This window comes from Caretta caretta, chromosome 24, assembly GCF_965140235.1.
Source record: "Caretta caretta isolate rCarCar2 chromosome 24, rCarCar1.hap1, whole genome shotgun sequence".
Lineage (NCBI taxonomy): Eukaryota > Metazoa > Chordata > Testudines > Cheloniidae > Caretta > Caretta caretta.
Window position 1 is genome coordinate 9,862,603 of NC_134229.1, and position 23,469 is coordinate 9,886,071.

The following is a 23,469-nucleotide window of genomic DNA, read 5'->3' on the forward strand; positions in this document are numbered from 1 at the left end:
CCTCTGGCAAGGAGTTCCACAGATTGACTGTGCATTGTGTGAAGAAATACTTCCTTTTATTTGTTTTAAACCTGCTGCCTATTTCATTTGGTGCCCCCTGGTTCCTGTGTTATGAGAAATAGTAAACAATACTTCCTTATCTCCTTTCTCAACACAAGTCATGATTTTATAGACCTCAATCATATCTTCCCTTAGCCGTCTCTTTTCCAAGCTGAAAAATCCCAGTCTTATTAATCTCTCCTCATATGGAAGCCGTTCCATACCCCTCATCATTTTTGTTGCCCTCTTCTGAACCTTTTCCAATTCCAACATATCTTTTTTGAGATGCAGCAACCACATCTGCACACAGTATTCAAGATGTGGGCGTACCGTGGATTTATAGAGAGGCAACATGATATTTTCTGTCCTATTATCTATCCCTTTCTTAATGATTCCCAGCATTCTGATCACTTTTTTGGCTGCCGCTGCACACTGAGTAGATGTTTTCAGAGAACTATCCACAATGACTCCAAGATCTCTTTCTTGAGCAGTAACAGCTAATTTAGATCCCATCATTGTATATGTCGAGTTGGGGTTATGCTTTCCAATGTGCATTACTTCGCATTTATCAACATTAAATTTCATCTGCCATTTTGTTGCCCAGTCACACAGTTTTGAGAGATCCTTTTGTAGCTCTTCACAGTCTGCCTGGGTCTTAACTATCTTTAGTAATTTTGTATCATCTGCGAATTTTGCCACCTCACTGTTTACCTTTTTCCAGATCATTTATGAATATGTTGAATAGGACCAGTCCCAGAACAGACCCCTGGGGGACACCACTATTTACCTCTCTCCACTCTGAAAATTGACCATTTATACCTACCCTTTGTTTCCTATCTTTTAAACACCCTGACAGCAGGACTGTCTGGCTATGTAGACTCCCTCCTCAGGCCCTATGCTACCAGCACTCCCAGCTATCTTTGAGACACCACTGACTTCCTGAGGAAACTACAATCTATCGTGATCTTCCTGAAAACACCATCCTGGCCACTATGGATGTAGAAGCCCTCTACACCAACATTCCACACAAAGATGGACTACAAGCCGTCAGGAACACTATCCCCGATAATGTCACGGCAAACCTGGTGGCTGAACTTTGTGACTTTGTCCTCACCCATAATTATTTTACATTTGGGGACAATGTATACCTTCAGATCAGCGGCACTGCTATGGGTACCTGCATGGCCCCACAGTATGCCAACATTTTTATGGCTGACTTAGAACAACGCTTCCTCAGCTCTCGTCCCCTAAAGCCCCTACTCTACTTGCGCTACATTGATGACATCTTCATCATCTGGACCCATGGAAAAGAAGCCCTTGAGGAATTCCACCATGATTTCAACAATTTCCATCCCACCATCAACCTCAGCCTGGACCAGTGCACACAAGAGATCCACTTCCTGGACACTACGGTGCTAATGAGTGATGGTCTCATAAACACTACCCTATACCGGAAACCTACTGACCGCTATTCCTAACTACATGCCTCCAGCTTTCATCCAGACCAAACCACACGATCCATTGTCTACAGCCAAGCTCTACAATACAACCGCATTTGCTCCAACCCCTCAGACTGAGACAAACACCTACAAGATCTCTATCAAAAAGAAAAGGAGTACTTGTGGCACCTTAGAGACTAACCAATTTATTTGAGCATGAGCTTTCGTGAGCTACAGCTCACTTCATCAGATCGGTTCCGATGAAGTGAGCTGTAGCTCACGAAAGCTCATGCTCAAATAAATTTGTTAGTCTCTAAGGTGCCACAAGTCCTCCTTTTCTTTTTGCGAATACAGACTAACACGGCTGTTACTCTGAAACCTCTCGTTACAGTGTGTATGGTAACACCCATTGTTTCATGTTCTCTGTGTATATAAATCTCCCCACTGTATTTTCCACTGAATGCATCCAATGAAGTGAGCTGTAGCCCACGAAAGCTTATGCTCAAATAAATTGCTTAGTCTCTAAGGTGCCACAAGTCCTCCTTTTCTTTTTGCAGATACAGACTAACACGGCTGCTACTCTGAAACCTATCTTTTAACCTGTTACCAATCCATGCGAGCACCTTCCCTCGTATCCCTATCCCTCTTATTCGTTTTTCTTTCCCTGTTTGCTGGGATGCCACTAAACCTCCTGCTTTTTAGTCCTGGCCTAATTTTAGAGCCAAAGCCGGTAACCACGTGTGGGGCACTCTGCCTGCGGAACCAGTCCCTCTGCTTCTCCATGGATTCCTCGGCTGCTTGCAGGGCATCAAACATGCTCGGCCATTGGCTTTGAGAGGCTTTTGGAGAGAGGACTTGAACTTCAACCGCTTGGCCTCCAGCAGCAGGGATCCTGCAACTGGTGGCTCCGTTAGTGTTAGCACAAGGATGCGGGAGGCTGGGCTGCATCCTAGGTTGGAGAATTTGGAGCTGGTTTGCTCTAGGCTGAATCATTGCAGCTGCTCTACAACAGTGGTTTCCAAACTGCGGGTCGCGACCTAGCACTGGGTTGCAGAATGGAAGGTGCTGGGCCGTGGCGGCTCTGGTCAGCACCACTGACCGGGCCGTTACAAGTCCCGTCGGCGGTGCTGCCCAGCTGAGGCAGGCTAGTCCCTACCTGTTCTGACATTGCGCTGAGCCCTGGAAGCAGCCAGTAGCAGGTCCGGCTCCTAAGCGGGGGGGAGCACAGGGCTCCGCGTGCTGCCCCCACCCTGAGCACGGAAACTGGCCAATGGGAGCTGGGGGGGGGTGTGTGCCCACAGGCAAGAGCCATGCAGATCTGCTTGCACGCTTCTGCCTAGGAGCTGGACCTGCTGCTGGCCACTTCTGGGGTGCAGCGTGGTCCACGACACCAGGACAGGCAGGAAGCCTGCCTTAGCATCCCCACTGCTGCTGGGGAGCTGCCTGAGTCCAGCCTATGCCCCAATCCCCTGCCCTGAACCCCCCCAAACCCAGAGCCCCTTCCCGCACCCCAAACCCCTCATTGTGGCCCCACCCCAGAGGCTGCACTCCCAGCCGAGCCCTGCCCCCTTCCCACACCCCAACCCCCTGCCCCAGCCCTGAGCCCCCCCAAACCCAGAGCCCCTTCCTGAACCCCAAACCCCTCATCGCGGCCCCACCCCAGAGCCTGCACTCCCAGCCGACCCCTGCCCCTTCCTGCACCCCTGCCCCAGCCCTGAACCCCCCCAAACCCAGAGCACTCTTCTGCACCCCAAACCCCGCAGCCTTCACCCCCGCATCCCAACCCTCTGCCCCAGCCCTGAGCCCCTCCCACTCCCCAAACCCCTCATCCCCAGCTCCGTTGGGTCACGGACATCAACAATTTTCTTCAACTCGGTGGCCAGAAAAAAAAAGCTTGAAAGCCACTGCTTGACAGTCCATCCAGCTCCGCCTCAGAACAAAGTTAATTGTGGTACAGTTTTTGGTGAAACAAAACCAGGGGCGCTACATATTCTAGTCCTGCCCCTTAGCTGATGGATGCATGTGCTGCACCCTTTAAATCAGCAGAGGATCCATCCTTCTGTTCCTACCCTCCCAGCCCATTCAGGTGCTGGCTGTCAGAGGGCTTGGCTTTTCCAGGGCAAAACCCAGCTTGCGCGTGGTGGTTGAGGTTCACTGTCCATCCCCGCTCCCTGCTGAAACTGCAACCCTGGGCCTGAAATAAAACTCTCCTGCACCAGCGGTGGGGAATGGCTGGCTGGAGCTAAACCAGGAGTCGGAGACAAACTCTCTGTGACCTGCTGGGTAGAAGCAACCTGGACCCAATCTGCGCTAATCCCTCTGGATTCCAGGCCAGGACTTTGGAGCTGTGACCCCAGTGGTTGCTGGGAGATAACTGGCAGTTCAGCCCAGTGTTTTGGGGCTTAATTCCAGAACCCGAGGGAGGGGCTGGGGCATGCACAGACCTTGTTCTCCACCGTCTCAGCAGAAGACATTTGTAATAACTCAATCTCTAGGTGTTATGAGTGCAAAGAAAACCCACCTCGGCTGCAGAGATGCCCGCCTGAGTTTGCAGAGAGTCTGAAACAGTCAGTGCATGTAGTCCAGTAGTGCTAAGGGGACCCCCAACTGAGATCGGGGCCCCTGTGCTGGATGCTGCACACACAACACACTGGGGGACCAGTCCTCATATCAAAGAGTTTACAGCCTAACTAGACAAGCCTGGTGGAAAGGGCTGGAACATACGGAGGGTGAGCACAGCTAGGCGTGGGCATGCACATGTTGGAGCAGGCCTTCCCCATCCTCTTCCCCCTCCCCTCCCCAGCAAGGGTGGTTGTCTTTGCTCCTCTACAGCGTCCAGAGCATGCAAGCCACCCTTCGCTCCGCAACCCCCGTGCCTCAGCTGTGACCTTCAGGGCTGGGGGGCAGAAAGGAGACCAGCCCTCGCCCTGGGATCCATCCCTGGCCCTTTGCTGAGTGTGCCCCCCAAGGGAAGTGGTGGGCACATATGGTCCCACTGTAGGGTGGGGTACATCTGCAGGACCACGTGGCTGGCAGAAGAGTGTGAGAGGGCGTGATGTCCCACCATATCATGCTCTGAATGGGGAAGCAAGCACAGGCCCAAGTTATTTTTAGGAGGTGATTAACGCCAAGTCCTTTGGCTGGGGACTTGTCCCAGCTGAGGCCTCTTTCATTTACAAGCGCTCAGTTGGCATACGAATGTGGGAGAGTTTCTGGCTGTGATGTCGTGAGAGCTGTACGGAAGCCAAGGTCCCTTCTCCTGGCATGAGCTGAGGGCCGGGCTGGCCGTACTAAGCGATCCGCCGACAGCGCGGCTTGGAACTTCGGGGAAACCAGTCTGTGTGCTGGAGGGCACAGCCTCCTTCCTGGGGGCTGGTGGTGCAGGCACCCCCCCTGTTCGCCCCCTCAAGTCATTTCACACGCGAACTAGGGAACGGCTGGGAACAGCTTTCCTTCTCCAGGCCTGGTTCTAGCACCAGGCTGCTTCCCGGCCCTGCCTCAGGACAAGGGACGGGCCGGCCAGTCGTTTCCGCTGATGAATTCTCGAGAGGGTGGAAGGCTTTATTTTAACGGTGATCCATGGAGGAAGAGAACAGCTCCCTGCCCTTCCCCTGCTCTCAGCAGACCACGCAGACCTGCCCCATTCCACCATGTTTGGTTTCTTTTTCCCCTGAGACATGTCAGCACCACCACACCTGGCCTCTCCTGGCTGTGCGGGAGGCTGCAGAGAGCCGACTGTGTGTTCCTAGAGACCGGCGGGGGGGACTGACTCTTTAGCAAAGAAACTTTTTCTCCCCAATCTCTCTCTTGTTTGAGTTAAATCCCTGGTGCCAGCGTGCAGCTCCCTGTGGAGAGGAGGGGGAGCTGGGCCAACAAGGGGCACTTTTATTACACATAAACAGAGCTGGCTCTCAGGGTCGCTTGCAGGAGCCGCGCGATTGCCAGGGAATGAGTGGGGAGGATGCCGGAGAGGAGGGGGACGTCCTCCTCTCTCTCCTCTTCCTCACTAGGGGATCTCTAAGACGCAGATCTCAGGGCAGGGGGTCTTCCCATCTGGGCCAAAGCCCCCCACAAGATAGAGCTTGTCGTTCCAAAGGCATGTGCGGTGCCCGACTCTCTTCTGGCCCCGATCTGAGCAGGGGAAGCGGAACCAGCTCGGTGGCGAGCATCCTGGAAAACACAATAGGAAAGGAGCAGCTTGAGGCTCTCAGACAGCTGGGCCAAAATTGATGCTCAGTGCCCTCCGCCCCTCTTGCTGTGTCAGTTCCCAGGCCGCTCTCCAGGTCAGAGCTATTGCACATCAAAGATGACAGCTGATACCAAACAGATATGGGCTTGGGACTCCTCCAGGATTTAAATAAAAAAAAACAGGGGGAGAATGGGATTTAGGGAGGACTGGAAACCAGGACTCCTGGCTTCTAACCCCAGCCCTGTCCCTGGGTGACCTTGGGCAATCACAAGCCCTTACTATGCCTCAGTTTCTCCATCAGTGAAATGGGGATAATATCTCTTTTCACAGGAGAGCTGTTACAATTTAAACGATCAGAGGCACCATGCTGCAGGGATTGTTACCCTGCTTCCTCCAGATAGCCCATCTTGTCACGCTTCCTGTCGCAGACAGCAACCAGTGTCAAAAGCTACAGAGGCAGATATTAATGACCAGGACCCTCCCCTTGCCAAATGTACCACACCTGTGCCATGCAATACATTCCCTCCTGACCTCCAACCAGCTCATGCCCTGAAGCATGAGGATTGAAAACCCTTAGAAGTTTCTCCTGGCTACTGTGACCGCAGGGGCTGTCTTCAGCTGTATCAGTGTTACAATCCCTTCTTTGTAATCCTCATTAAACAACTTGCCTCCACTGTATCCTGCAGCAGCGAGTTCCACAGGGGAATGATAACATTGCAATGGAAATTTTTTTTCTCTTTTAAAGATGTTTCCCCACTCCCTTTTAAAGATGCTGCCTTATGAAAATGATCAGCAGCAGCTTCCAAAGAGGGCAGGGGAAACTGTCATTGGTCATTAGAGAAATTGGCTCTTATTGAAACCCTACATGAAATATTAACATTTTATTTAACCGTATATGTTTTGAGGGCACGTTTGGCTCTGCTCTAGAACTCTGAAGTCCTTATCTGGCCCTGGGCCCGGGATGTCTAAGCACCCCCCAACGTTTGATGTATTTATTGTCACAACAGCCCCAGGAGGTAGGGCAGGGCTGTTACTCCCATTGTACAGGTGAGGAATGGAGAGACTATGGCCTTGAGATTCACAAAAGTGCCTAAACCCCAGGCTTAGGCACCTAAATCTGTATTTAGGCACCTAAATCCCAGTTTAAGGCTCCACTGCAAATCACCAAATTCCCACTGGCCCCAAAGGTGACTACACTTGGCACCAACATGTTTGCAGGCAAAATTTCTCTCGGCGCCTAAGTTCCTGCCTCTGGGCACATACATTGCTGCCCCCTGTAGGTGCCTGGAAGCCCGTCTCCCACCTGAGCCCCGCAGGAATTCATGAACCAGGGAAGACAGACGTTGAGCCACCTACCTCGCAGCCAGAATCTGAGCCGGCAGGCGTGCTCAGAGGCTGCCTACCAGAGGGGGCCCTGGAAGTGAGTTCACACACAGCAGCTGAGGGGGGGTTGGAAGAGCGAGACACCCCTCCCTGGCACTTAGCCCAGTGGTTAGGATGCTCACCTGGAGCGTGAGTGACCCCTGGTTCAAGTCCCTCCTCCCCCAGTAAAGGAAAGGATTTGAACAGGGATCTGCCACCTCTCAGGAAAGTACCTTAACCATTGAGCTATGGGACATTCTGAGATGGGGCTCATCAATCTCTCCTGGTGTGGCTGGTGCACTTCAGATAACTAAATTGTCAGTGGAGCAGGGGACTGGATCCCCCACGTCCTGGGTGAGTGCTTGAACCACCAGGCTACAAAGCCATTCTCATGCTTCTGCTTTCTCTCTGTAGTCCAACTGAGACGTTATTAATATAACCTGTGACCGTATAGATCATTGGTGCAACCACTGTTATATATTTGCAGCAAATATTGTACAAAGGTTGTCGTGTAAGGTGTCTGTGGAAAGGTTATGATTTGCTAATTATGATTATGCTGTCTGTATGTGTGTATCATTTTTGTATTTGAAGTTATGAATATTGGCTATGTACTTGTATATCAAGGTGTTTTGATTTGGGGGGAAGGATAGCTCAGTGGTTTGAGCATTTGCCTGCTAAACCCAGGGTTGTGAGTTCAATCCTTGAGGGGGCCATTCAGGGATCTGGGCCAAAAATTGGGGATTGGTCCTGCTTTGAGCAGGGGGTTGGACTAGATGACCTCCTGAGGTCCCTTCCAACCCAGATAGTCTAGTCTATGAAGTAGCCTTAGTAAAGCATTTGGTCAGCTTCTTGAGAAAGGAATTTGCAAATTAAGTGCCCAATCAAGAAACACTTAACGGACAATGAACCTTGGGAGACTCCAATCCACATAAGAAGTCTTCCTGAGATAGCATGTTCAAGATAGCATGTGAGCAGTGGCTGCCGCCTGTAAAGAATTGAGTCACACATGGACATGTGACTTGCCCATATGACTCCAAACTCCATTTTGCTGTAATTTTCCACAGTAAGAACAAAGAGGTGTCCTTACACCTGGAAGACACTATAAAAGGCAGCTGCCTTATCTCCATCTAGTCTTCAATCCTGCTTCTGACCTCTGGAGGGACTTTGCTACAAACTGAAGCTCTGAACAATGGACTGAATCATAGAATATCAGGGTTGGAAGGGACCTCAGGAGGTCATCTAGTCCAACCCCCTGCTCAAAGCAGGACCAACCCCAACTAAATCATCCCAGCCAGGGCTTTGTCAAGCCTGACCTTAAAAACCTCAGAGGAAGGGGATTCCACCACCTCCCTATGTAACGCATTCCAGTGCTTCACCACCCTCCTAGTGAAAAGTTTTTTCTAATATCCAACCTAAACCTCCCCCACTGCAACTTGAGACCATTACTCCTTGTTCTGTCATCTGCTACCAAGGAGAACAGTCTAGATCCATCCTCTTTGGAACCCCCTTTTAGGTAGTTAAAAGCAGCTATCAAATCCCCCCTCACTCTTCTCTTCTGCAGACTAAATAATCCCAGTTCCCTCAGCCTCTCCTCATAAGTCATGTGTTCCAGTCCCGTAACCTTTTTGTTGTCCTTCGCTGGACTCTTTCCAATTTTTCCACATCCTTCTTGTAGTGTGGGGCCCAAAACTGGACACAGTACTCCAGATGAGGCCTCACCAATGTCGAATAGAGGGGAATGATCACATCCCTCGATCTGCTGGCAATGCCCCTACTTATACAACCCAAAATGCCACTAGCCTTCTTGGCAACAAGGGCACACTGCTGACTCATATCCAGCTTCTCGTCCACTGTCACCCCTAGGTCCTTCTCTGCAGAACTGCTGCCGAGCCATTCGGTCCCTAGTCTGTAGTGGTGCATGGGGTTCTTCCGTCCTAAGTGCAGGACTCTGCGCTTGTCCTTGTTGAACCTCATCAGATTTCTTTTGGCCCAATCCTCCAATTTGTCTAGGTCCCTCTGTATCCTATCCCTGCCCTCCAGCGTATCTACCTCTCCTCCCAGTTTAGTGTCATCCGCAGACTTGCTGAGGGTGCAGTCCACTCCATCCTCCGGATCGTTAATGAAGATATTGAACAAAACCGGCCCCAGGACCGACCCTTGGGGCACTCCGCTTGATACCAGCTGCCAACTAGACATGGAGCCATTGATCACTACCCTTTGAGCCAGATGATCTAGCCAGCTTTCTATCCACCTTATAGTCCATTCATCCAGCTCATACTTCTTTAACTTGATGGCAAGAGTAATGTGGGAGACCGTATCAAAAGCTTTGCTAAAGTTAAGGAATTGGCGGCTGTGATTGCAGAGCCATTGGCCATTATCTTTGAAAACTCGTGGCGAACGGGGGAAGTCCCGGATGACTGGAAAAAGGCTAATGTAGTGCCAATCTTTAAAAAAGGGAAGAAGGAGGATCCTGGGAACTACAGGCCAGTCAGCCTCACCTCAGTCCCTGGAAAAATCATGGAGCAGGTCCTCAAAGAATCAATCCTGAAGCACTTGCATGAGAGGAAAGTGATCAGGAACAGCCAGCATGGATTCACCAAGGGAAGGTCATGCCTGACTAATCTAATCGCCTTTTATGATGAGATTACTGGTTCTGTGGATGAAGGGAAAGCAGTGGATGTATTGTTTCTTGACTTTAGCAAAGCTTTTGACACGGTCTCCCACAGTATTCTTGTCAGCAAGTTAAGGAAGTATGGGCTGGAAGAATGCACTATAAGGTGGGTAGAAAGCTGGCTAGATTGTCGGGCTCAACGGGTAGTTATCAATGGCTCCATGTCTAGTTGGCAGCCGGTATCAAGTGGAGTGCCCCAAGGGTCGGTCCTGGGGCCGGTTTTGTTCAATATCTTCATAAATGATCTGGAGGATGGTGTGGATTGCACTCTCAGCAAATTTGCGGATGATACTAAACTGGGAGGAGTGGTAGATACGCTGGAGGGGAGGGATAGGATACAGAAGGACCTAGACAAATTGGAGGATTGGGCCAAAAGAAATCTGATGAGGTTCAATAAGGATAAGTGCAGGGTCCTGCACTTAGGACGGAAGAACCCAATGCACAGCTACAGACTAGGGACTGAATGGCTCGGCAGCAGTTCTGCGGAAAAGGACCTAGGGGTGACAGTGGACGAGAAGCTGGATATGAGTCAGCAGTGTGCCCTTGTTGCCAAGAAGGCCAATGGCATTTTGGGAATTATAAGTAGGGGCATAGCGAGCAGATCGAAGGACGTGATCGTTCCCCTCTATTCGACATTGGTGAGGCCTCATCTGGAGTACTGTGTCCAGTTTTGGGCCCCACACTTCAAGAAGGATGTGGATAAATTGGAGAGAGTCCAGCGAAGGGCAACAAAAATGATTAGGGGTCTGGAACACATGAGTTATGAGGAAAGGCTGAGGGAGCTGGGATTGTTTAGTCTGCAGAAGAGAAGAATGAGGGGGGATTTGATAGCTGCTTTCAACTACCTGAAAGGGGGTTCCAAAGAGGATGGCTCTAGACTGTTCTCTATGGTAGCAGATGACAGAACGAGGAGTAATGGTCTCAAGCTGCAGTGGGGGAGGTTTAGATTGGATATTAGGAAAAACTTTTTCACTAAGAGGGTGGTGAAACATTGGAATGCGTTACCTAGGTAGGTGGTAGAATCTCCTTCCTTAGAGGTTTTTAAGGTCAGGCTTGACAAAGCCCTGGCTGGGATGATTTAACTGGGAATTGGTCCTGCTTCGAGCAGGGGGTTGGACTAGATGACCTTCTGGGGTCCCTTCCAACCCTTATATTCTATGATTCTATGATTCTATGAATAACACGTCCCCTGCTTTCCCCTCATCCACAGAGCCAGTTATCTCATCATAAAAGGCAATTAGATTAGTCAGGCATGACTTGCCCTTGGTGAATCCATGCTGACTGTTCCTGATCACTTTCCTCTCCTCAAAGTGCTTCAAAATTGATTCCTTGAGGACCTGCTCCATGATTTTTCCAGGGACTGAGGTGAGGCTGACTGGCCTGTAGTTCTCCAGATCCTCCTTCCCTTTTTTAAAGATGGGCACTACATTAGCCTTTTTCCAGTCATCCGGCACTTCCCCTGATCGCCATGAGTTTTCAGAGATAATGGCCAACGGCTCTGCAATCACATCCCCCAACTCCTTTACCACTCTCGGATACAGCGCATCCAGCACCATGGACTTGTGCTCGTCCAGCTTTTCTAAATAGTCCCGGACCACTTTTTTCTCCACAGAGGGCTGGTCACCTCCTCCCTATGCTGTGCTGCCCAGTGCAGGAGTCTGGGAGCTGACCTTGTTCGTGAAGACAGAGGCAAAAAGAGCAATGACTACATTAGCTTTTTCCACATCCTCTGTCACTAGGTTGCCTCCCTCATTCAGTGAGGGGCCCACACTTTCCTTTACTTTCTTCTTGTTGTTAACATACCTGAAGAAACCCTTCTTGTTACTCTTAACATCCCTTGCCAGCTGCAACTCCAAGTGTGATTTGGCCTTCCTGATTTCACTCCTGCATGGCTGAGCAATATTTTTATACTTTTCCCTGGTCATTTGTCCAATCTTCCACTTCTTGTAAGCTTCTTTTTTGTGTTGAAGATCAGCAAGGATTTCACTGTTAAGCCAAGCTGGTCGCCTGCCATATTTACTATTTTTTCTACACATTGGGATGGTTTGTTCCTGCGCCCTCAATAAGGATTCTTTAAAATACAGCCAGCTCTCCTGGACTCCTTTCCCCCTCATGTTATTCTCCCAGGGGATCCTGCCCATCAGTTCCCTGAGGGAGTCAAAGTCTGCTTTTCTGAAGTTCAGGGTCCGTATTCTGCTGCTCTCCTTTCTTCCCTGTGTCAGGATCCTCAACTCGACCATCTCATGGTCACTGCCTCCCAGGTTCCCATCCACTTTTGCTTCCCCTACTAATTCTTCCCGGTTTGTGAGCAGCAGGTCAAGAAGAGCTCTGCCCTGAGTTGGTTCCTCCAGCACTTGCACCAGGAAATTGTCCCTTACGCTTTCCAATGACCCATCCCAGCTGGGAATGTTCTCCAGAGACATGATTTGAACCTGCAGTTTATTCCATCACTGCTACAAGCCTGAACCAAGAACTTTGCCATTACTGTATGTCATTGTTTCCATTGAACCAATTCTAGCTCTCATCTCTATCTTTTTCCTTTTATGAATAAACCTTTAGATTTTAGATTCTAAAGGATTGGCAACAGCGTGATTTGTGGGTAAGATCTGATTTGTATCTTGATCTGGGGCTTGGTCCTTTGGAACCAGGAGAACTTTTTTTCTTTTACTGGGTTATTGGTTTTCATAACCATTTCTCCCCATAACGAATGGCACTGGTGGGGATACTAGGAAACTGGAGCATCTAAGGAAATTGTTTGTATGACTTATGGTTAGCCAGTGGGGTAAAACCAAAGTCTTCTCTGTCTGGCTGGTTTGGTTTGCCTTGGTGTGCAAAGGAACCCCAGCCTTGGGCTGTGACTGCCCTGCTTTGAGCTATTTGTCCTGAATTGACACTCTCAGAAGTGTCTCACCAAAGCCAGAATCACTACACCAACTCACAATGAACAGGTCCAACAAGAGAGGTGGAGGGAGTCCCCCCATCAGAATAGCTCGTAACCCAACGGTTTGGGGTGCAAATCTGAGAGGTGCAAGACTGCTCTTCCAGTCCCTTCCCATATCAGGCAGAGGGGGACGTGAACTGGGGTCTCCCACATCACCTGACTGCAGGGCTGAAAGGTATAAGGGAGGGGTCTCCCACATCCCCTTGCCACAAGGAGCCGGAGGTACTGACTTCCAAAGAGGAATCCTGGTTGTGGATCGCGGTGTGGGGGTTAAGACACAGTCCTCTTGTCAGGATCTCCCGTTGCCTAACTCCTAGCTGGCTGACTTTTGCAGATGACAGTCCAAGATGCCTCTCCCCATGGGCACGTAGGGAGCCTGGGGGCAAGTGGTGGCTTTGGGAATCACAGCGTGTACCAGTGGGCTTCTCTACGTGCCTAAAAGTGCCTCTGTGAAACTAGGCTCACGTGACTTGCTCAAGGTCCCCCAGGGCATCTGTGGCAGAAGTGGGGGTTGATTCAAGGTTTCCTAGTGCCCCGGCTAGCCCACTAGCCATTGGGCCATCCTTCCTTCCAGGCTATTCTTCCTCTCTTTGCTGGATTTGTGACATCTGAGGTGATGGAGCCCAGCTAGCCGGATAACCAGCTTGGAGTTTGTGGTTCACACAGGAAGACCACAATTCTCAGTCCCACTCGGGCCCTGGTAGTGGGTGGTGCAAAGGGTGTTAGCCTAAAGGAGAGTCATAATATCGCCAGCCCTAACCATTCAAAAATCACAAGCCAGGCCCCCAAAATCAGGACATTAAAAAAATAAAAAACAAACTAATACAATTTGGGTTCCTCCTATTCACCGTCAGGCTTCGGGCTCACACGTTTGCATGCTTGTCTCTGCAGCTGGGATGGGAGGGCTAGAGCCTGAGTTTTTTACAAGATAAGAGCTGTGTTTCGCCTCTAACTGCATGATTCCAGGAGCCGGGGCTTTGAGAAAAGCACCAGATCTTGCAAGACGTGCAGGAACATCGTGAGAGATGGCAACACTGGAATCCAGACCCGAATCTCTGAATGCCCAGCTCTGAAATCCTCCCCTCTTATTGTACCCTGCCTGGGAAAGGCTGGCGGAGAAGAGGGCTGCAAACTATACCCAGCCCAGGTCTGGATTGCCAGCTCGACTGGATTGCAAGATCCGCCTGACTGACAGGCAAGGAAAGCCTGAGAGGTCACATTCATCTTCACTCCCCAGGGGCAACCAGTGGAAACTACAGCTCCCAAGAGACAATGCACAATGGCGAGCAGGATGGAGTGACGCATGTTGGAAACTGTAGTTTGTAGCGGTTGCACTTCAGGATCAAGAGGAAAGTGGCTAGAGGGAGGCTGCATGGGCGGGGAGCTCTGCGGGGACGTAAAGGTTGCCCCCATGGGTGTAGGGATGTGACTCTAGGATTCCTGTCTCCAGTATGAACACCTGACACCTGAGCTAAAGGAGACTCCCCATTAGGTCTGTGCAGTACGGGGGCTGTGATGCATGGACTCAGCAGTTCTGATTCCACCCAGTGGAGGGCAGTAATACATACACACATGCGCGCCCGTTGTCTCCTCTCTTACTTGTATCGTAGACATAGAGATCGTTACAGACGGTGTCTCGCCCCTTCGTTAGGGTCTCCCCACCAAAAGCCACCACGAAGGGACCCACCACCGTGCAGGATTGGTGCCTCAGGCCTTTTGGAGCCTGCCGTGAGCCATTCTCGGAGCCAACCAGATGGGAGAGCTGCTCTGTTAGCTTGGGAGCATGGATGGACTCTACCTAGGAGGAAGGAGGAGGGTCAGTTTGTGGATTTGCCTGCTACTCTACTCCAGCCCTGGCCTCTCCCACCAGGGGGCGCTGTGGAGAGTGGGGCAGAAGCACTGGCTGTGGGAGCTCCCAGCTACTCCAGTCCCAGTCTCTCCCACCAGGGGGCGCTGTGGGGAGTGGGGCAGAAGCACTGGCTGTGGGAGCTCCCAGCTACTCCAGTCCCAGTCTCTCCCACCAGGGGGCGCTGTGGGGAGTGGGGCAGAAGCACTGGCTGTGGGAGCTCCCAGCTACTCCAGTCCCAGTCTCTCCCACCAGGGGGCGCTGTGGGGAGTGGGGCAGAAGCACTGGCTGTGGGAGCTCCCAGCTACTCCAGTCCCAGTCTCTCCCACCAGGGGGCGCTGTGGGGAGTGGGGCAGGAGCAAAGGGCTCATTCTGGGGCAGTGACAGTCCAGAGCCATCAGACACTCACGTGGATTTTCCCCTTGCCCCAGCGCCCGGCCACCTCGCAGTCGGAGGAGTCACGGCCCCCAAACACCATCAGCTGGTAGCCACCTGCGTTGCGGAGCAGCATGGCCGAATGTCCAGCCCGAGAGGCTGTCCGCGATTCCTCCTCCTTGTACCTAGACAACAGGGAGGCGTTACGGGTGCTTGGCATGGGCCACCAGGCCCACCCACAATGCCCAGGGATGTTAATTTAGGGGAGCATCCCAATATATGGGGCCCTAGGACCTGAGCACCCTTAAACTTTGGGGGTGTGGAATCCACATGGGCGGAAACCAAAATCCTGGATCCCAACTCTCCTGGGCATCGGGGAGCTGATAATCCAGATCTCATGCCCAGTGGGCACTGCAATGGCCATTTCTAGGGCACAGGCCTCCCCAGTGCTGGGAACAGACCTGACGGCCCCTCCTCCCACAGCCTGGATCTCCGGGGGACCACATGACCATAGGTGAATCTCTCTAAGGGGTGCATCCAAATTCGAACCTGCTGCCCAGTTTTAATCAGATCCCACCCTGCAGGGGGTGGGCAACTCGGCCCAGCTGTCCCCATGTCAATGTGCACCTCTCTCAGTTTGGGGGGGGAGGGGACCCAGCCCCAGCCCCAGCCCCAGCCCCAGCCCCAGAGCCCCCTCGGGGACACAGGGACCTACCAGTAGGTCTTGGTGGCAGGGTTGACACGGAGGGTGTAGATGCTGGCGAAGCGCCGCTGGGTGCGAAGCCCACCCTCCCTGCCCACCACCCGCAGCTCATGCTCCGACACCTTTGTGCAGGTATGGCTGCTGAGCCCCACGGGGGGGTCGTTGGAGGGCCCCTCGGCCCAGCGCTCCCACTGTCCCTGCTCGGTGTCCCAGCAGCACACGGCCGAGACCCTGTGGGCGCCGTCCCAGCCCCCCACCACGCACAGCCAGCGGTCGGCCAGCACCGCCGTGTCATGGCGGCTGCGCTGGTACCCGCTGTTGGGGGCCACTGTGGCAGCCGTCAGCAGGGTGGGGTCGAAGGCCACCACGTCCCCCAGTGGGGGCTCCTTGAGTTCACCCGACTTCAGCCCCCCGAAGAGCAGCAGCTTCCCTCGCACCACATCGCACGAGTGGTAGCCACGTGCAAGCAGGGCGTCCCGTGCGATGGGCTTCCATGCCCAGCTGCTGCCCGTAGCCATCGTGCCAGCTCCCACCTGCAGGGGCAAAGTGCCACCAGCCAAAGGACGCACCACCCGCCTGTAAGGGAAGCAATGGGGTTAGTGAGTGGGCCTGACAGTCAGGACTCCTGAGTCCTGTTCCCAGCTCTGCCCTTGCCTGCTGGGTAATGTCAGGCAAGTCACCTCCCATCTCTACAGAGGGGCTATCAGTACTGTACTGTGTTGTCTATTGTATGTGTTCAGCATCGCCCTCTGCTGGATGGAATCACAATGGGTCAACTGTGTGTCATAGGCACTATGTTGCTAAGAGCTCATGGTGATTCTCTCTCGCCCATCCCTGCAGTATCTCAGATAAAGGCTTCCTCACACTATAGGAATTTGGAGGCAGGTTTTAAACTCTCCCTCTGGTGTGGATGGGTTTTGCCCTGTGAGTCCCTATGAGACACCTAAAATCGCGCTTGTTGCAATGGTTGCCGCTTGGAAGGACAATTCTGGAGAACTGTCCTGACCCAGATTGTACCTGCCCCTGCAGTCACAGCTCCACCCTACCAGACACACTTGTGCATCACCCCACCCTCCATGCACCCACACGCACACCTCCCCACCCAACCCCATGCACCTACACACACAGGTCCCTCCCAAACACGCACATCTCCCCACCCTGCACCTTCATACACACCTCCCTTCACCATCTCACCTAGGGCGACCAGACAGCAAGTGTGAAAAATCGGGATGGGGGTGGGGGGTAACAGGTGCCTACATAAGACAAAGCCCCAAATATCGGGACTGTCCCTATAAAACTGGGACATCTGGTCACCCTAATTGCACCCCACCCACATGTACCCATCTCCCCACCCAACCTCCCTGCACCTGTATGCACACGTCCCCCATGCACCCACCTACACACCTCCCTTCACCACTGCACAGCTCCCTTCCCCACCCCCACACCCCCTCCCCCAAATGCACATCTCCCCATCCCCCATGCACCCCCCCAGCCCTCCACCACCATGCACCCGCTTGCACACCTCCCCATCCCCCATGCACCCACCCCCCCAGCTCCCCACCGCCATGCACTCGCTTGCACACCTCCCCATCCCCCACGCACCCCCCCAGCCCCCCACCGCCATGCACCCGCTTGCACACCTCCCCATCCCCCACGCACCCCCCACCTCCCCACCGCCATGCACCCGCTTGCACACCTCCCCATCCCCCACGCACCCCCCCCCAGCTGCCCACCGCCATTTCCCCGCTTGCACACCTCCCCATCCCCCCTGCACCCACGGTTCACGGACTGCAGTTGCCTTGGGCAGCTCAGTGCATCGGATGAGCCAGGGACCCGCGCCGCCCCCCATGCACCCCCACACGCACCCCCCACCATGCACACTCCCACCCCAAAGACACCCCCATACGCACGCGCAGTGGAGGGCTCAGCGGCAGCTCGGGACCGAACCGCTGTCGCTTTCCCAGGCCGCCCCCGCTGCAGGAACCCGGGGCGCGCCCCTCGCAACCCGCCGCGCGGCTTGGCAACGGCCAGGGCCAGCTCAGGCTGCGCCTCCGCCCGCCCCGCGGCTGCTGCAGCTGCCGGGGGCGGGGGCCGGCGCTCCAGACCGTGGGGACAGCGCCGAGCGCAGGAGGGATCCCCCGGGGCGCAAACGGGGCGGGGGCCCCGAGAAGCCTTTGAAAATCCCACTGGTGGCCTATCTAGCTTTCAAAATCCGGCCTAAGGCCTTGGACAAAATCCTCCTGCACCCAGGGGAGACCCTGCAGTCGGGCCACTCCCTGTCCGCAGAGTGCGGGGGAAGGGACCCTGACCCAGCTGAGGGGAGCCCCCTGCAGTGAATGCAAAAATGGGGGGGGGGGCAGAGAGGCGAGTCCCGCGCCCACTTCCCGGGCTCAGGGCGTCCCCGTGCCAGACAAGGCACCTCTTCCTGGCTGATCCCACACACTGAGCTGCCCAAGGCAACTGGGGTCCGTGACCCCTTTTACCGACCCCAGCCTCCAAACATCGTAACGGTTCGAAATGTTGCTGGTGTTTAAAAGAATCCCTACGAGTTTACTGAATGCATCCGGTGGCGTGAGCTCTCGCTCACGAAAGCTTGTGCTCAGATAAATTGGTTAGTCTCTAAGGTGCCACAAGTCCTCCTTTACTTTCTGCGAATACAGACTAACACGACTGCTACCCTGATGCGACTTTATCGGTGTGCAGAAAACCTCATTGCGGTCCAAACAATTGGTCTTAACTGCGACTGAGCCTGGGGAGTGGCCCGTTAATGTTGCTCCCCCTGGCTCTTTGCAGCACATGATTTAACACGGCCTGATTTAATTATTAACCAGCCTAAGTTATTAGCCAATCAGGATGCGTTTGCTATGTTATTAACCAATTGGTCAATCATTCTGCTGGGAGAATTATATGTATATAATGCTGAGCGCTAATTTGGTTCCTGAACACTGAGGTCTGAGTATCACTGTGCCATCTGGTTGCCTGATTGGATGGCCTCTTCCTCCTCATCCACTCCAATGGAGTTTCACCCTTTTAAGTCATTTACTTCTTAAAATGTTATTTTTATTACTCTTAGCACATTATCATTTGCCTTCATTTGCATTGTGCAGATGGCTGTCACCGCGCACCATTGTGCAGGTTTTTAAGGGCAACTATTTATTGAAAATATGAAGTTGCGAGAAGCTTCGGCAGTTGCATCTCGCTGTGGCATTATGTTGCCTGTTTCTAATGCAAGATTAGTTTTAAATTCCAACTTTTTTCTTTTTTTATATTCAAAAGTTTATTCTTTGGGATCATATGGCTTTGAGGCTGATTGATTTCCTGGGTTGGTGTGAAAATGTCTTCAATTTCCTTTAATCCGCCAACAGGGATGGCCTTTATCAACTGTTATTTAGCCTCCCTATCCAGTACCTTCATGCTCTTTCCCATGTTACCACTGTTCTGTAGAACTTGTTGCCCAAATAGGCATTAAAAGCTAGATTTTTAAAGGTTGAAAGCACTTAGATACTTTTGAAAATCCAGCTAGTTGCCCAAATACCTTTAAAAAATCTGGACCAGAGGTCACTATACTTGTATGACAATCTTCAAATTTCTAGTGCAATGTTTACTTCATATACATATACAACCCCAAGATATATGTCCCTAGCCTCTGTTTGCTGGAAGCTGGGAATGGGTTACAGCTGGAGATGGATCACTGGATGATTACCTGTTCTGTTCATTCCCTCTGGGGCACCTGGCATTGACCATTGTCAGAAGACAGGATACTGGGCTAGATGGACCTTTGGTCTGACCCAGGACAGCCATTCTTATGTTCTTAACCATAAGGATTAAAAAGTCTTGAGCAATGCACCCAAAAGTCATGAAATTAAAAAAATAAATAAATAAATACGCGTTGGGTTCTTTTAATTTGCCTTTTTATTTCTGAGTCTTAGGGTACAAGAGCTCCATACTTCTGTTGTTACTTCTCCCAGAGTAACTAAAATGGTTGTATATGCCTAAAATATGCAAATACAAGTTTTGCATATGCAAAATATGTAATATGCACTACCGTGCTTGCTTCCTTGCCATGCACCCACCTGCTTGATTGAAGCTTGATTGAACTTCCCGGAGTGTGGCCCTGTTAGAAAAGTCTTGACAATATTTCACAGGTATCAATTTTGGCCTGACAAAATGTCAATAAATGCGGTAAGGTTAAAATTGAAAGTCATCTCGCTCCTTCTCTCTGCCTGGTGCAGGCCAAGGCATCTTTGATGAGCAGGAGAATGAAGGCCGGAGAGGGTCCTGATAGATTTTGCTGTGCACTCAGTGGGTGTTGGTCTAGCTGTACAGGAATCCTCTCTATAAGCCATACAAAGTGGGGGCATTCTTGTCCCATTAGAATTAACCCATTGATCCACATTTTTGGTGCTCTAACTGTAAAGTTTCCTCTTCGATCTCAGCCTCTACCTGCCCACTAAACACCCCTGATATAAACTGTCTTTTCCTAAGTAGGTGCTCCCAGGAGAATGTAAGTTACAACAAACACAGCATTGTCTGTTACGCCTCTCTTCCATTCTGATGGCAATATTAAGGAGTCCACCACTGCCGTAGCCACAAAGGTGTGAAGACACAGTCTGATCGGAGCCAGAAAAATATTTTCAGCTCACCTAAGACATTGTGACGTTCTGCCTCAGCACCCGTGCAGAGCGCAGGGCCGATCATCTGGCCCTGAAACATCCAGAAACGGTGTGGCGTTTAACTAGACCGGCTCTGTATTTATTTCTGAAGCTGATTAGGGTGTTTTCATTGTAGGCAAAGCACCTGGCCGGGAACTTTCTGTTTACTCACCTGATAACTGAGCCTGTCAGAGCTCAAGGGGTTTTAATAACTAGGTTTGTCAGGATTTGATTTAAATCAATAGATGTTGGCAGTTCTGCCTGGGGTTAGGCATTTGCCTAGCTCTTTCCCACAAGAAACTCCCAGGAAAAAAAAACTCCAGTAGAGGGGTTCCCATCTGTGGATCGCTAGGCAAAGCTACTTGCAGGCTGGACTTAAGTGCCAAACTCTGTGAGAGAGGCAGGGCTTTGGACACACCCCTCTGTCACATTTTGGGGTTCAGACCAGTTAGGGGTTTTGCAGGAGACTGAGCAAATGTTTCCACAGACAATCCCTGCAGAGGAGACGATTATGGGCAGAAGTGCAAAGTTTGTGTTGAAAACTTGTACAATATGTGTAACAGTGATGGGGCAGGGGGAGTCTGTACAAGGAACCGGAGGCGGATTAAGGGTTTGTGGGGCCCTGAGCCAGAGCATATGGGGGTCCCTTCCCACGCCTTCCGCCTGCAGTCCCCCTACACTGCCTGGCGCTCCTGCTGGGGAAATGGGGTCAGGGCGGGGAGGCTTGTCCCGCTCCCCGGCAGCAGCGCTGGGCAGGTGGAGCAGGTCAGGGCCCTTTCCAGAGACCCCCAATTGGCCGGGGTCCCTGGGCCCAAAGTGGGTGAGGTAACACTGTTTACAGGGCTTTCCACATCGCCAGTGTTTTGTGCGCATGAAGGGTGTGTTTACTGTAGAAACTCTGGGGCCTACAACAGAAAGAGACTAATAAGAAAGAGCAAGACCTTCCTTCCAGGTTTTACATACAATAGCCCTGCGGTGTAATGCTGCGGGATGCTTTTCTTTACTTGTGTCCAGCTTGAAACTAGAGATTTCACAGGGGTACCAAATTGTGATGGGAGTGCCCCCATCTGTCACAACATGCTACCCCTGGACAGGGAGAGGGGGAAAGGTAGAGGATGGGGAATGAGGAGAGGTAACACGTTGTGATGGGAATTGTCCCCATCCATCAGAATTTGATCCCCGGACTAGCAGTCCGGACAGGTCAGCCAAAGAGGACCCCTAGATGTTGGTACGTGCTGGAGTAACACACCGGGCTGGCAGCAGGCTCTGACACGAAACCAGCCCTGCCTGGTGCCTGGTGCCAAGGTTCCTCCCCCACTCTGAACTCTAGGGTACAGATGTGGGGACCTGCATGAAAAAACCCCCTAAGCTTATCTTTACCAGCTTAGGTCAAAACTTCCCCAAGGTACAAAATATTACACCCGTTATCCTTGGAATGGCCGCTACCGCCACCAAACTAATACTGGTTACTGGGGAAGAGCTGTTTGGACGCGTCTTTCCCCCCAAAATACTTCCCAAAACCTTGCACCCCACTTCCTGGACAAGGTTTGGTAAAAGCCTCACCAATTTGCCTAGGTGACTACAGACCCAGACCCTTGGATCTGAAGAACAATGAACAATCCTCCCAACACTTGCACCCCCCCTTTCCTAGGAAATGTTGGATAAAAAGCCTCACCAATTTGCATAGGTGACCACAGACCCAAACCCTTGGATCTGAGAACAATGAAAAAGCATTCAGTGTTTTACAAGAAGACTTTTAATAAAAAATAGCAGTAAATAGAAATAAAGAAATCCCCCCTGTAAAATCAGGATGGTAAATATCTTACAGGGTAATTAGATTCAAAAACATAGAGAACCCCTCTAGGCAAAACCTTAAGTTACAAAAAAGATACACAGACAGAAATAGTTATTCTATTCAGCACAATGCTTTTCTCAGCCATTTAAAGAAATCATAATCTAACACATACCTAGCTAGATTACTTACTAAAAGTTCTAAGCCTCCATTCCTGTTCTGTCCCTGGCCAAGACCACTACAGACAGACACAGACCCTTTGTTCCTCTCCCTCCTCCCAGCTTTTGAAAGTATCTTGTCTCCTCATTGGTCATGTTGGTCAGGTGCCAGCGAGGTTACCTTTAGCTTCTTAACCCTTTACAGGTGAGAGGAGCTTTCCCCTGGCCAGGAGGGATTTCAAAGGGGTTTACCCTTCCCTTTATATTTATGACACCTGGGAACAAGCAGCCCAGAGGCCTGGCGGGGGGAGGGCGACGCAGGTTGCGAGCCCGAGACCCGTTTGCACCCATGTGTTCTAGAGGACCCAGGAGAGGGGCAGCGCCGGGCATGTGGAGCGGCTGCCTAGCAACTGTGGGGGAATGGCTGAGTGGAGGAGGGGGGATACAGAGCTGGGAGCCAGGACTCCTGGGTTCCGTCACCATTCAAGGGAAGTGTCTAGCGCTTACAGCAGGGGGCTGGGAGCCAGGACTCCTGGGTTCCGTCACCATTCATGGGAAGTGTCTAGCGCTTACAGCAGGGGGGCTGGGAGCCAGGACTCCTGGGTTCTATCCCCTTCAGTGGGAAGGTTCCCTGGGGAGTGGGGATCTAGTGGTTAAAGCAGGTAGCTGGGGAACCAGGGCTCTTGAGTTCAGTCCCCATCCACAGGCGGTGGTGTGGGGGATGAGTGGTTAGAGCTGCGAGTTGGGGCTGCTGGATTCTATGCCCATCTGTGGGAGGCTAGTGGTTAGAGCAGGGGGCTGGGAGCCAGGACTCCTGGGTTCTGCTCTCAGCTTTGAGTTGTGGGGTATAGTAGTCAGGACTCCTGGCTTCCTCCTGCTCCATGACTTTGTGTGAGTTTTTTCCTTGCCCCGTGCCTCAGTTTCCCCAGCTGTACAATGGGTGTAACAAACCCACGTCTCAGGGGGTATGTGAGGATCTATCCCCGGAGGTTTATGAAATACTTTACTGCCTGTCGGTGCCATTTCGCAAGTCACCATCACCCTGGCCTCTAAATGCATAGAGCTGAGTTCCTGACTCAATAGATGCCCTGGCAGACCATTAAAGACCGTTTTTGGGAGAGGAAGAATTTGCCTTGGTCTCCTTGCTGACACTGCCCCTTCCCCTCCTCTGTGCAGCATCCTTTGTGCCCCCGTTGCACTCCACCCCAGAAGCAGCTGCATCCCCACATAGAGGAGGATTTCACAAAGGGCCAGAGAAATGGTTAGTGTTCTCATAGCCCGTCCTCTTGTCTGATGCGAGAT

The 23,469-nt window shown here is 52.0% G+C and overlaps 1 protein-coding gene across 1 annotated transcript; it reads right to left on the minus strand.

Moving 5' to 3' along the window:
• Positions 1–5,283: 5,283 nt before the first annotated feature.
• Positions 5,284–17,392, minus strand: KLHDC9 (kelch domain containing 9). The gene is given in 6 exon segments (XM_048827770.2): positions 5,284–5,648; positions 14,241–14,439; positions 14,897–15,047; positions 15,578–16,134; positions 16,136–16,818; positions 17,344–17,392. Coding segments are annotated over 5 exon segments (1,188 nt in total). The 5' UTR covers positions 16,253–16,818; positions 17,344–17,392; the 3' UTR covers positions 5,284–5,484.
• Between the last annotated feature and the right edge of the window lie 6,077 nt (positions 17,393–23,469).